Source organism: Arachis hypogaea, chromosome 4 (genome assembly GCF_003086295.3).
Source record: "Arachis hypogaea cultivar Tifrunner chromosome 4, arahy.Tifrunner.gnm2.J5K5, whole genome shotgun sequence".
Taxonomy (NCBI): domain Eukaryota; kingdom Viridiplantae; phylum Streptophyta; class Magnoliopsida; order Fabales; family Fabaceae; genus Arachis; species Arachis hypogaea.
In genome coordinates this window covers 10361081-10375472 of record NC_092039.1, presented here as the reverse complement: position 1 = coordinate 10375472, position 14392 = coordinate 10361081, and the positions used below count along the sequence as shown (strand labels likewise).

At 29.9% G+C, this 14392-nt stretch overlaps 2 protein-coding genes across 2 annotated transcripts; both read left to right on the top strand.

Moving 5' to 3' along the window:
* Positions 1 to 1722: 1722 nt before the first annotated feature.
* On the top strand, positions 1723 to 7669 carry LOC112796217 (berberine bridge enzyme-like 8). Its single transcript, XM_025838570.2, has 3 exons — positions 1723 to 2205; positions 6189 to 6341; positions 6535 to 7669. Exons 1-3 carry the CDS (start codon positions 1743 to 1745, stop codon positions 7539 to 7541), a joined length of 1623 nt encoding a protein of 540 aa, XP_025694355.1. The 5' UTR covers positions 1723 to 1742; the 3' UTR covers positions 7542 to 7669.
* Positions 7670 to 7772: 103 nt separating this feature from the next.
* LOC112794630 (berberine bridge enzyme-like 8) lies at positions 7773 to 9748 on the top strand. The gene is made up of 2 exons (XM_029297769.2): positions 7773 to 8442; positions 8561 to 9748. Exons 1-2 carry the CDS (start codon positions 7773 to 7775, stop codon positions 9679 to 9681), a joined length of 1791 nt encoding a protein of 596 aa, XP_029153602.1. The 3' UTR covers positions 9682 to 9748.
* The last annotated feature ends 4644 nt before the right edge of the window (positions 9749 to 14392 follow it).

Here is a 14392-nt window from a genome sequence, read left to right as displayed (position 1 = left end):
AGAATATTAAAATTAATTTAAAACATATATATCTTTTTTACTCCTTCTAGAATGCACATGAGTCAAGTAAAATCGAATTTATCTTAACCTAAATTTAATTCTAAATAATGACCGAAATTATTTTTAAAATTCTTATACAATCTTAAATCCAATAAAATCGCATCAAATTAACCCCAAATATTCAGGTCCGAATCAGATTTTCGAATCTTGAATCATGTACACCCCTGTGCAACCATAGTCCATAGATGAGTAAAGAAGATCTTTTTAACAACGGATCCATTTTATAAGGTGATGATTCACCTTGGCTGTTATCAATGTTCTTTACACACGACACAACAGCATTTAAGAATAGAATAATATTATATACATTTAAATTTTATAAATTAAATTTAATTAAATTAAATAATAAAATTTAAAATAATACTAATTATAACTAATTTTTAATATATTAAATTAATTTAATTAAATTTAATTAAAAAAATTTAGATATATAACTTTACTTTTAATAATAAACAGTATGATAGTAAGATAAGAAAACATTTGACAGTATCTAACATATTAGTGTCTAAATTATTTAAAAAATAAGAGAAGCCACAGTGAATCCTATTTTTTATTTATGTATAAAATAATTAAAAAATTAAGTACCATAACAAACCGCTAAGATAAAATGAAAAAACGTTTAAGTGTACTATAAAATGAGGTATTTTAATAAATTTAGCCATTAATTTCAAGAGTAAATTATCAAAAATGTCTAATAATTTTATCGCTAAAAAAATGCATTTGAATTTTATTATTGAAATAAATACCATCAAATAATTTAAAAGCGTGACAAAAATATTCACCATTAAATATATATTAAAAAAAATTTTAGAGATTGAATTTTAATGCGATTTTTTGTAAATATAATTAAAAAAATAAGATATTATTATTGTTAAAAATCGGTGATTTTTCGCTAAGTATATATTTTTTTGTGATTTTTAAAATGTATTGTTGGTTGTTAACCTAAAAAATCACAAAAAAATATATGCTTAACGAAAACACTAAATTTTAAGAATAAAAATATCTCATTTTTCTAATCATACTCGCAAAAAATTGCATCAAAATTTAATCTCTGAAATATTTTTTCAGAATATATATTTAATGTTAGATTTTTTCGTCGCGTTTTAAAATTATTTAAAGGTATTTTTGTCGATAACAAAATTCGAATATATTTTTATCAATAACAAATTAAAATTATTCAAGTATATTTTGTGTGGTTTATCCTTAATTTCAATCATAAAATTAATTTATAATTGAGGTAGATGGTTAATACTTAAATTAAAATTATTAAATCACATGATTTCATGCCCCACTTGAAATATATGTAATAAGATATATTGCTGAGTATTTTTTAAAAATATTTTAAATTATATATTTTATAAATATTTTTTTATTATTTTTATGATTTGAATCTAAATTTTTTTAGTTAAATTATAAGTCATTTTTTATTTTAAATTTTTAATTAATTTTATTTTGACAAACCATTGTCTACTTGATCTGTACATCTAGCCTTCAATAATAATAGCAATAAGGCAAAATTTATAGGTGCTTTTAAATTTGATGTCCAATTTACCGAACTTGTTTTTTATAATAATTATTAAATATTAATTTTATTTTTTTAATAGATTAAGCAACTATATATAGACACCATAATAAGTACTTGATAATAATTGTCGTGCCAAATAAGAACGAAGAGAAGAAAAATGGAACTGCTCACAGCAACTATTTTATTGCTTCTTTCACCATCACTTCCGTTTTCTTTTTCTTCTGCTCACAAAACTTTCATTCACTGCCTTGTAAACCATTCTTCTTCTCACCCCATAACAGAATCAATCTTCACACCGAACAATCCATCATTCTCTTATGTGTTGCAATCGAACATTAGGAACCTTCGTTTCAACACCTCCACGACAAGGAAACCATTCCTTATAATCACTGCATTGCATGCATCTCACGTGCAAGCAGCCGTTGTTTGCGCTCAGAGGCACCACATGCTTATGAAGATTCGTAGCGGCGGCCATGATTATGAAGGAGTGTCTTACGTGGCAGAGAGCCCATTCTTCATTCTTGACATGTTCAACCTCAGATCCATTGACGTTCATACTGAAACTGAAACAGCTTGGGTCCAATCTGGTGCAACACTTGGTGAACTCTACTACACAATTGGTGAGAAACAATTATGCAATTTATTTTACTTTTCAAATAATTAACTAAGTATTAAACTATTTATGTGTATATACAGATGTTTTTGAGGCCATTTGTTAAAAATAAAAATAAAATTTAACACTGGAAAAATAGATTTGGACATTGTCTACTATTAAGCCTAAGAAAACTCTCAATCGAGAGGGTTGTGTTAGATATTAAAATAACAAATTCTAGAGGTCTAACAAATTTATAAATCAAAAGTATTTATATATTAGTTTTCACAATAAAATCATTATAATGTTACTCATAAAAATAGTAAATTACGCATGTGCGTGCAACATGCTTTGTTTATATAATAATGATAACATTTATTCAATATACTTTTGTAATAAAATAGTAAATCATTACTCTTTTGTCACTTTCATGGATAACAGCGTCAAAATTTATTAATGTAATAGTATACGCATAGTAATTTTAATTAACAATTAACATGATAACAACGTCAATATAACATTATTCAATATGCTTTTGTCATTATAATGTTACTCATAAAAATAGTAAATTACATGTGCGTGCAAGATGCTTTGGTTATATAATAATAATAATAACATTATTCAATACATTTTGTCATTATAATGTTACTCATAAAAATAGTAAATTACATGTGCGTGTGCAAGATGCTTTGGTTATATAATAAGAAAAAGTATATGAAACCAACTAATAATCGGCCAAGAATGGAATAACATAATTAATTATAATTAGTTTTATTAATTTATAATTTAATTATTGTTGACCACGTTCAAAATATGAGGGAAGATACGTTAGTAATAGGAGAGAATCACGGAACAGATACTTTGATCATTTATTAGTTGGTTCCATATAATTAATTATGTTTTATTAATGCGTAACACATGAAACATAGAAATCATATCCAAAACCATCCAATTTACAAGAAAAAGAAACACCCGTGTGCCTATCAGTAGCAACATCCGGTTAAAGTCACCGGTGCCTCTGATTTACTAGTTGGCTGATTCTTGGCTTATATAGAGTTGGTTTCCTAGTATTGCTGATATAATAATAATAACATTATTCAATATACTTTTGTGATATTTTCTTACCGATATCTTATTAATAAATGATCAAATTAATCTTAAAAAGATCGATCATTTTTTAAATTAATTTTTGAAAATTTTTTTTAATTAAATTTGTCTTTCAAAAATTTTAGTTTTATTAGGCCTTTAGTGTTAACACCATTAAAATTTGTTGATGTAACACATTAAATAATACCACAATATACGCATAATAGTCCTAATTAGTGGCTAACATGATAAGTTTATAAAAGGGTAAATCACAAAAAATGTACTCGAATAATTTTTTCGTTAACAAAAATGCACTTGAATTTTGTTATCAATAAAAAGGCCCTCAAATAATTTTAAAAATGTGACGAAAATACCCAATATTAAATATGTATTCTCAGAAAATATTTTAGAAATTAAATTTTGATGTAATTTTTTTGCAAGTATAATTAAACAAATAAAATATTTTTATTCTTCAAGTTTGGAGATTTTTTGCTAAATATATATTTTGTGATTTTTTTGTCAACAACTAATAATATTTTTAAAAAATAAAATAAAAATATAGAGATCAAATTTTTTGTGTGTGTATTTTTAAATAGTTATATAAATATTTCTATAAAATTTTGGATTAAATGTATAAATAGTTTGTTAAATACAAAAGTCATTTGTCACTTACAAAAATAATATTTTTTGGCATTTTTGTCGCGCTATTAAATTACTTGAGGGTATTTTTGTCGACATTAAAATTTGGGTGTATTTTTGTTCGTGATAAAATTATTCGAGTGTATTTTTAGTAGTTTATTCTTTATGAAATTAGATCAAATCAACTCCAAATTAAGAGACTTTAATATCTCAAGTTCTACCCTCAATTAAGTTTTAATTTGATCTAATTTCATAAACTTATCATAATAATAGTTAATTAAGACTCTTATATATGTGTTGTAGTATTACTTACTGTGCCACATTAACAAATGTTGGTTCCGTCAACAAAAAAAAAAAATAACAAAAGGACTAAAGCAAATTATTTAAAATCTGTAAAGGATGAATTTGATTAAAAAAAATTTTTGAGAACTAATTTAAAGAACGAGGGACGAATTTAACAATTTTCTCAATATCTTTTTTTCTTTTAATATACAATTATCGTTATTTATTTGCCATAGAGAAACCACATTAATTTTTTTCAATACATATTGTCTGTACTCTATATTCTATACTAATATTTTACGAGTTAATACTCAAAATAACTCCTGTAATTTGACCCCAATTCAATTTAGCCCTTAAGGTTTTAATTAATTCTAATTGTACCTTGAAAATTTGACTCGCGCCTCAATTTGGCCTTTTTGTTGTTTTTCGTCACCGGAGAGCTGACCTGACAAATTTGGTTGACACTTGGCACTATAAGAACGACGTCGTTTAACTCTTAGCACCCAAATTATTTAGAAACGACATTGTTTGACATGAGAAAGGAGTTAATGCAAAAATTCAAACATTAACTACTTGAAAATAAAACCCCCAATTGACCCTCCTTCTTCCTCCTCCTCTCCTCGTATACGTACCCTCAGAGAAAAATTATTGGTGTCACTGTAACTAAAGCTTGAAACTTTTTTTACGTGTTTCACCCCCATTGTGAAGACTAATTGCCTTCTCATCTCTTCAAAAACAGGTTAGTAACAAAATCGTTGCTCTCAACATACGATGCTTTGTTTTTTACAAAATGTTGTATAAAGTTTGTTCATTTTTTCCGTTCTATTTCATCAGTGAAATTTTGGGGGACTTTGCTTGATTACGATTGTTGATGGTGGTAGAGTTTTTGTATGCTAGGATTTAATTTTTTTGTATGTATATGGTGATGAACAACTAAATTCTATAATTTTTTGTAACGCAATTATTGATTCTTCATATTTCATTTTAAAATGACAAGCTTACTCCTTCATATCCTATTTTAATTGAGAATTGATTCTATTATTTGTTGTAAAATATTAACTTTTAATTTGACATTCTAGCTGCGCAGTTCTGGTTAGTTTGTTTATTTGTAATTGATTTTTCATTGGAAAATTATGCAATTTTAATGGTAGAGTCATGATGTGTGTCATTCAATACGTTCTTGTTACTTTTTGATTATTTTAAATCTAATAGACACAATAATCTATGCGGTGAAATTTATGAGATGTGGTATAGAACAACCGAACAACTTTTGTATATTTTTGAAAAATTGCATTGATCTTTGAAATTGCATTGATCTATAAAAATTAGGGGTGGCAATGGGTAGGATAGGGTAGGGTTTGAACTCAACCCTAACCCTACCCGCGGGTTGAGTTTTTAACCAACCCTCAACTCTATTCTACCCGCAGGTTGAGAAATACCCAATCCTAACCCTACCCGCACTCAACCCGCAGGTATCCGATCCTACCCGCGGATTGACAAAAAAAAAACATTATAATGACACAAGCATTTTATAAATAACACAAGTATCTCATACACAACATAATCATCAAATAACACAAATTATCCCATGAGTATTCAAATAACACAAGTATTCAAATAACACAAATTGAGAAATACGTTTTATAAAAATAAATGAGTATAGTTTACAAATTTATAAATTTGGTTTAGTGGCTAGAAACCTTTAGCACATGCTTAAGGTCCAACTCCCATATGTAACATTTTTAAACATATTATAGGACATATTATAGGGGGTGCAAATTTTTAGGGATTAAATTTATACCTTCAAACATTTCGCCACGTCATCTAACTGCTTTGCTGAGTCAATTGAGACTTTGGGGGCTAAATTAAATCAGAGGTCAAATTTTAGGGGCATTTTGAGTATTAAGTCAATATTTTACTTACTTTCTTTTTAGAAAAAATTAAATTGTCGTTATTTATGTACCATAAGTTGTGAGATATTTTATACCGATGCAACACTTACAGGCGAGAAAAGTAAAACCCATGGCTTTCCAGCTGGAGTTTGTCCCACTGTTGGCGTTGGAGGACACTTAGGTGGGGGAGGCTATGGCAACATGTTGAGAAAGTTTGGTCTTGCTGTGGACCATGTTATTGATGCACAAGTAGTTGATGTTCAAGGTACTCTTGTCCTTTCAAATGTCAATAGCTTAACTAAACCTAAAAAATTAGCTCACCAAATAAAAGTTGTCTTACACTTATAAAATATATGTAGATTTTATTCATGATATATTGATATGTATAAAATTTGTAATGTTGTATTTAGCTTTATTCTAATTTATCACTTAATCTACTAATTTGAATCTAAATGCAGGTAGATTGCTTGATAGAGAATCCATGGGTGAAGATCTCTTTTGGGCTATTAGAGGTGGTGGTGGTGCTAGCTTTTGTGTTGTCATTGCCTACAAAATCAAGCTTGTTAGAGTTCCAGAAATAGTGACTGTTTTTCATGTTAAAAAAACACTAGAGCAAAATGCCACAGATATAATTTATACATGGCAACATGTTGCACCAAACATTGACAATAACCTCTTCATTAGGCTTATCATGGATGTTGTAAATAGCACACAAAATGTAACAAAGACAGTGAGGGCTAACTTCTTGTCCTTATTCCTTGGTGATTCCAAAAGCCTTGTCTCTCTTATGAATGTGAATTTCCCTCAATTGGGTTTGAAGCAACAAGATTGCATTGAAACAACTTGGCTTCAATCCACAGTGATTTATTGGAGTGATATCAACCCTTCAACGCCTCTTGAGGTTTTGCTTCATAGAGACCTACCATCTGATTACTTTAAGATGAAATCAGATTATGTAAACAAACCAATTTCCAAAGTGGGTTTAGAAGGGATTTGGGAGAAGATGATTGAATTGAAGGATACTAAAGTATATTTCAGTCCTTATGGTGGAAGAATGAATGAGATTCCATCAAATGCAACACCTTTTCCTTATAGGGGTGGGACCCTGTGGATGGTTGAATACATAGCAAATTGGTTTGAGCCAGGGAAAGATGTTGCTGATTACTACATGAACTTGGCAAGGAAACTTCATAAGCATATGACTCCTTTTGTGTCTATGAATCCAAGAGGGGCTTACTACAATTACAAGGATTTTGATTTGGGCATTAACCATTATGGTAAGAGCAGCTATGTTGAAGGCATGGTTTATGGTTATCAGTATTTCAATGATAACTTTAATAGGTTGGTTCAAATCAAGACCATGGTTGATCCTGCCAACTTCTTTAGGAACGAACAGAGCATCCCTGTTGTCCCATATGAGATGATTTTGGATAATGGTGGTTACTCAAGAATAATGATCAATTAATTTGTAGTTTTTTAATTGGTTTGTTTGGGGGAAGATTGATTGTGGAAATATAACATTGGCTCTTGCCATAAAGTGCCAAAAATCTAATGTAAATAATTGATTGGTTCAAAGCATTTCAAATGTTTCAATGTTTTGGGTGTTATATGAATCCACGTGATAAACGTTCATAGCTTATCAAATAATTTCAAAACTTCGATATAAGATTTATTACAACCTAAAGTACAAAACAAAATGGAACCAATCTTTTCTCCAAAACCAATGCTATGGTTTCTTTCTACTCTTGTGCTCCTTTCATCACTTCCTTGCTCTTCTGCTACATATTCAGCAGCAGAGTTCAACACTACTTTCATTCACTGCCTTATAAACACTACTTCTGATTCTTCTTCTTCTCACCCCATAACAGAATCAATCTTCACACCAAACAATGCTTCGTTCTCTTCAGTGTTGCAATCCTACATTAGAAACCTTCGTTTCAACACCTCCACAACAAAGAAACCACTCCTTATAATCACTGCTTTGCATGTATCCCATGTACGAGCATCCATCCTTTGTGCTCAGAAACACAACATGCTGATGAAGATTCGTAGCGGAGGCCATGATTACGAGGGTGTTTCTTATGTGACTCATAACCATGTTCCATTCTTCATCTTGGACATGTTCAATCTGAGATCCATTGAGATTGACATAGAAACTGAAACAGCTTGGGTCCAGGTTGGTGCAACACTTGGTGAGCTCTACTATAATATTGTTCACAAGAGTAAAATTCATGGCTTCCCAGCAGGGGTGGGTCCCAATGTTGGTGTTGGAGGACACCTAAGTGGTGGTGGCTATGGCAATATGATGAGAAAATATGGCCTTTCAGTGGACAATGTTCTTGATGCACAAATACTTGATGTTCAAGGTACTCATCAAAATTAAACTCTAAATAATTTTGTTAGTTTAAACTTTAAATAAAGTACATAGTATATATTTAAAAAACCACATAGATTTATATACTGTCTGAAAAATTCTTGATGCAGGTAGATTGCTTGATAGAGATTCCATGGGTGAAGATCTCTTTTGGGCTATTAGAGGTGGTGGTGGTGCTAGCTTTGGTGTTGTCCTTTCCTACAAAATCAAGCTTGTTAGAGTTCCGGAGACAGTTACCGTTTTCCAAGTTCCAAGGACCTTGGAGCAAAATGCAACAGAACTAGTTTATAATTGGCAATATTTTGCACCAAATACTGATCCTAATCTTTTCATTAGACTGATTTTGGAAGTTGCAAATGGTGCTGAAACTTTGACGAAGACAATAAGGGCTACCTTTGTAGCAATGTTCCTTGGTGACTCAAAAAGCCTTGTGTCTCTCATGAATGAGACATTTCCTCAAATGGGTTTAAGGCAACAAGATTGTATTGAAACATCATGGCTCAAATCTGTGTTGTTTTGGGACAACATGGACATTTCCACAACTCCAGTTGAGATCTTGCTTGAAAGAACTCCACAGTATACACTCAAACACCTCAAGAGGAAATCTGATTATGTTCGAAAACCGATTTCGAAAGCGGGTTGGGAAGGGATTTGGAAGAAGATGATTGAGTTGGAGAATGGTGCAATGTACTTCAACCCTTATGGTGGAAGAATGGCTGAGATTCCTTCAAATGCAACACCTATACCTCATAGAGCTGGGAATCTTTGGAAGATTCAGTACCATGCAAATTGGAATCAAAAAGGAAAAGAGGTTGAAGATCAGTACATAAACATGATTAGAGAACTTCATAGGTACATGGCTGCTTTTGTGTCCAAGAATCCTAGACAAGCTTATTTCAATTACAAGGATCTTGATTTGGGTATAAACTACCATGGTAAAAACAGTTACTATCAAGGTAGGGTTTATGGTTATGAGTATTTTAAGGATAATTTCAATAGGTTGGTTCAAATTAAGACTAAGGTTGATCCCAACAATTTCTTTAGGAATGAACAGAGCGTCCCTGTGATCAGTTACATGGGAAGTGTTAGAATGGAGAGTGAAAAATCATTACTTTATACTTTGTTATTTTTGTTAGTATTAAGCTTGGTTTTTGAAAGTAAGAATTATATATTTAGATCCATTTCTTGTTGCCTGAATTCATTAGTCAAGTTCTGTACCAAAAATAATTAATGCACTGGTTGTGTGATGTGAAATTGAGTTATGAATTTATGATTGTGGGGCACAGTCGTTTTATGTACATCAATATTGAGTTGAAAAAAAGAAACATTTGAGTTGTCATAACCTTAAGGTTACCGGTCAAGTCGAAATCAATTATTAGGGGCATCTAATATACAGATGTAATTGTGAAGATTTTTGTCTTTTATGGTTATTTGTTGATTTTAAAAGTGTATCACTAAAAGTGTTGCTTAAAGAGAAAGTGTTATCCTTAATCGTTAACTTAGCTCTGATACCAATTTTTAGATGTAATTTCTTTTTCAAAATTTCTATTTCATATTTTGTTTCGAATAAGTTTATAATTTGTATAGATTTGGTTGGTGGTACTTTATAGTTTATAATTTCATAATAAAAAATATTGACCATTTCTACTATTACTAATTCTGATTTTATTTTTATAGTTTTTCAATCTTGTTTTAATTTATAATATTCTTTTTTGCATAGATTATTGTATATAAAATCTTTTATCTGTTTGTCTTTTTCTTTAATATATTTTTTCAAATCCTCAAAAACTTCTTTTATTTCTACACTTTCTGTTGTTTCTAAATATCTTTTTAATTTTTTAACTTCATTCTCCATTTTTTCTTTTAACAGCTTTAATTCTTTTAAGTCATAATATGGTTTTCCAGGCATTTATAAATTTTTTAAGTTTAGCTCCAACTTGTTTATATTTGTTCTTATTTCTATCATTTTTATTATAAGGTCATTAATTTCGAACTGAAGATTATTTAATTCCCTTTTATACTCTTTTATTTTACTTTTTAATTTTTTCGCCCTTTTTCTTTTTATTTTGTTTTCTGGTCTTTCAATCTTTGTATACTTCATTATTTATTTTAGAATTTCTGCAAATTCTATCATCGATTCATCACTATTTTCTAGAGATTCTATTAATTTTTCTAACTCTTCAACTTCTCCTTTCAATTTGTCATAGATTATTTTTAGAGCTTTAAATGCTCTTTGATTTATTTTAGAAAACTGTAAATAATTCAACCGATTTTCTCTTTCAAAGAGCTCTTGTTTCTTGTCTTGATAGGTTACATATATTTTTTCTTTATTTATTGTCATAACTTAGTGTTTAGGGTTTCATTTAATTTTTTGACCTTTTTTGTTAATTCTTTTATTTCAGAATTTTCTTCTTTAATCTTTAACTTAGATAAACTTAACGGGCTATTAATTTTGGATTCTCTTATTTGAAAATTCGATGAAACTAATTTTCCTGATGGTTCTTTTAGTAAAAGAACTGGGTTTTCAATAGCTTTATATTTTGGTATTTCTGTCTTTACAATTTTCTGAAATAATTCATCGACATAAATTCTTTCTCTGTTTTTAAATATTATACTATGATGGCTATTTGTTAAAGCATAATTTATTGCATATGTAATTGAAAATGGTTCATCGTCTTGTTCCATTAGATTCTTTCTGTGAAATTTATAAGCCAAACTTATAGATCTTCCAAGATTTTCAGTTGATAAAAGTATAGCATATCCAAGATGGGCATTGAATTTAACATTTACGTTTGCCAAGTTTCCATGAACAATTCCAATTATTTGATCTATTGGGTCATCAGTAATTTTTTTGTCACAGATTGCTAAGCTTATTGGTGAATTAATTCCTTTCATATATGTAGATTTGATTAAGACTTGTATAGTACTAATATGAATCCATCCAATTTTCGATCTTTTTTGTTGATCCTTAATTTTCTCAATCTGTTTACTCAATTCTTCATCATTTATCAAAGCTATTTCAAGTTCTCCATTGGCGGATTTTATCTTTATATGGGCTTCAAGTTGAATTTTTCCATAGTATATTATATTTTTTCTATTAAAAACTTCTGTTAAAAGATTTTGTTTATTAAAATTTTCATTTGATTTGAGATTTAATTCTGTTTTTAGAACAGCCTGTTTTTCATTATCTAATAAGGCAGATAATCTATAATAATCAGATTCTTCTGTTAATTTTAAACTTTCTAAATAATTCATAACTATGAGATTAGGATAAAGGCGTACCTTTTTGGAGAAAAAACTTCCTTTATTTAGAATATTTACATAAGATGTTTTTATCTCCAGAGGGGAGATTGTAGATACTAACTCCAGAGGGGAGTTTAGAATTGGTTTTTCCTAAGGGAATTCTTCTTCAGACTATAGAATCGCCTTGGCAGCTTCCTCCTTGCTCTCCTAGCATATGAATACTCTTAGCTTCCTGCTTTCTATTGTCTGATTCTTCTGCAATTGCCTAAGCAACCTATTTATAATAGTTGGGTTTGATGGACAATTCCCATCCTTACCCTTCTTATGACGTCATTGCTTACGTCATTGTTTGCTATCTTGCACCAGCTACATTGTTGGTGCTCTATGACCTAAGTGCTTACGTCACTATGCAATAATGTTGAGAGATGCTTCAGATGTGCTGTCCTCCTCTTTCATCATGTGACCTTCAGATGCGTTATCTTCTTCCTTTATCATGTGGGTTGATTCCGTTTCATTATTGCTTTCTTCAGATAACTCTGAGACACATAGCTGGCACTTGTGGTATTCTCTGTCTTTTATCAAATAGCAGAGATTCCTCTTTATCCCTTCGGAGAGCTTTTCTAAGAGTCCAGATAAGTTGTAGAATGCTGATTCAAATTCCACTAAGAGTCTCATCTCTCTTTCTTCAATTTCATTTCTTTTACTGGACACAAGCAGAGTATTTCTACTTTTATAATTAATCCTTGTGTGAGATTCCTTTGTTATTTTTTGAGTTCTTTCAAAAACTCTTGCTAATGTACTGGCTAGCCTTCCTTCATGACTGTAAATTGTTAAATCTTGTATCTGATCAATTGGTTGAAAATTTCCTGGGAAGACGGACATGAATATTACTTGGTGTGCTGGAACCAAGCATTCTTCTTCTTCATTAAAAATAGGTTGACTGTTCGTAAATTTTAGGGATATATCCCTTGGATTTACGTTGTCAATCATATTTTTAAATCTCTTTACTGCATCAACGAATCCTGCAGGAAACTCACTAATAATTTTCAAATCATTAAAAATTAAAATTGTATCAATTAATCCATACTGGAAAAACTGATAGGTGTCAGATGGGGAAGCATCTGGAAATATAACCAGGTTTGTTAGCTGTTCTTTGGCAATAGGATAATATCCCAAGATTGCCCTTTTTTCTTCAGTCCAATTCAGGACTATGTTAAGGGTTTCTCTGAGATTTGATCTACAGACCCTTTTCTTTTCCTTGATTTCAGCCCTTGTAGGAATGTTTCTTATTATCCCTGTTCTCTGGGTTTGAATTGGAGCTTTATATGCTCTTTTTAGGGTTTGCTCTAGATGAAGAGCTTCATATTCCCTGAAGGATTCTTTTGCTTCTTCCAGTGTTAAAAACCCTGCTTTATGAATTATCCTTGATTGATATGTAAATGGTGCTGCTTTTTCCCAGGCATCATATACTCCTTTCATGGGGCCATTATAAATTACATAATATTTTTATCTTGGGTGGATTTTTTGATAATTTCAGCAATTGTTTTATTTTCTGGAATTTTTTCTTCACCTGATTTGTCCACCACGCTTAGCTGGCTGAACTCTGATGGTTTTGGTTGTTGTGTTGATTTCATTGCTTCGATGGCCTTGTTGAGGGATTGGATCTGTGTCCTTATTTGCTGACAATGCTTGCATTTTTCGAGTTCTTGTTCGTATTTTTGAATTTCTTGATCTAATGCGTTGTAGACAAACTCCATTCTCTTGTTAATGTATCTGCAATAACATTTTTGTCACCCTTAATATATTCATTTTTTATTGGATATTGTAACAAAAATAATTGCCATCTTACCAATCGTCCATGATTATAATCAACTTTTAAGTTATATCGTATGAAACTTGTTAGGTAACTTGAATCTGTCCTTAATGTAAATTCTCTGGGTAGTAAATCAATTTTCCATTTCTTAAGAGATTTAATTGCTGCTAGAGTTTCCTTTTCATGAGTGGTATATCTCTGTTCTGTTGGAGAAAAAGTCTCTGAAATATACCTGCAAAGTAATTCCTTTGGGGGATATTTAGAATCTAGTGATTCTTTTTCTTGTTCCAAACTTTTTATAGCTTTCTTAGCTTTTAGACATCCTGACCAGGTTATGTCTGAAGCATCTGTTTCTACTATTAAGTAGTCATTTTCTTCTGGAATATAAAGTTCTGGAAGTTTTTCACATAATTCTTTAATTCTTTGAATTTGTATACTATCTTTTTCATCCCATTTCCATTCTTTTTTAATACTTATTTTTGGAAATAAGCTTTTAGTGTATTCTGTTATATTCTTTAAAAATCCTTGATCCGAAATATAATTTATACACCCTAAAAATCTTTGTAATTATTTTCTATCTTCTATTCTGTTAGGAAATAAATTTACCTTTTCTAGAACATTTGGTTGGAGTTTTAGCTTTCTTTGAGTGGATAGAATTAATCCAAGAAACTCTATTTCTTGTTTTGCTATTCTTGCTTTCTTTTTGCTAAGAACTAATCCTTTCTGTTTACATCTTTCTAAAACTATTAATAATTTTTGAAGATGATCTTCTTTATCCTGTTTTATAAAAATTAGTATATCATCAATGTATACTAAAACAAATTCATTTAATTCTTTTAGATTTTCTTCCATAAATCTTTGATAAATACCTGGGGCTTGCTTTAAT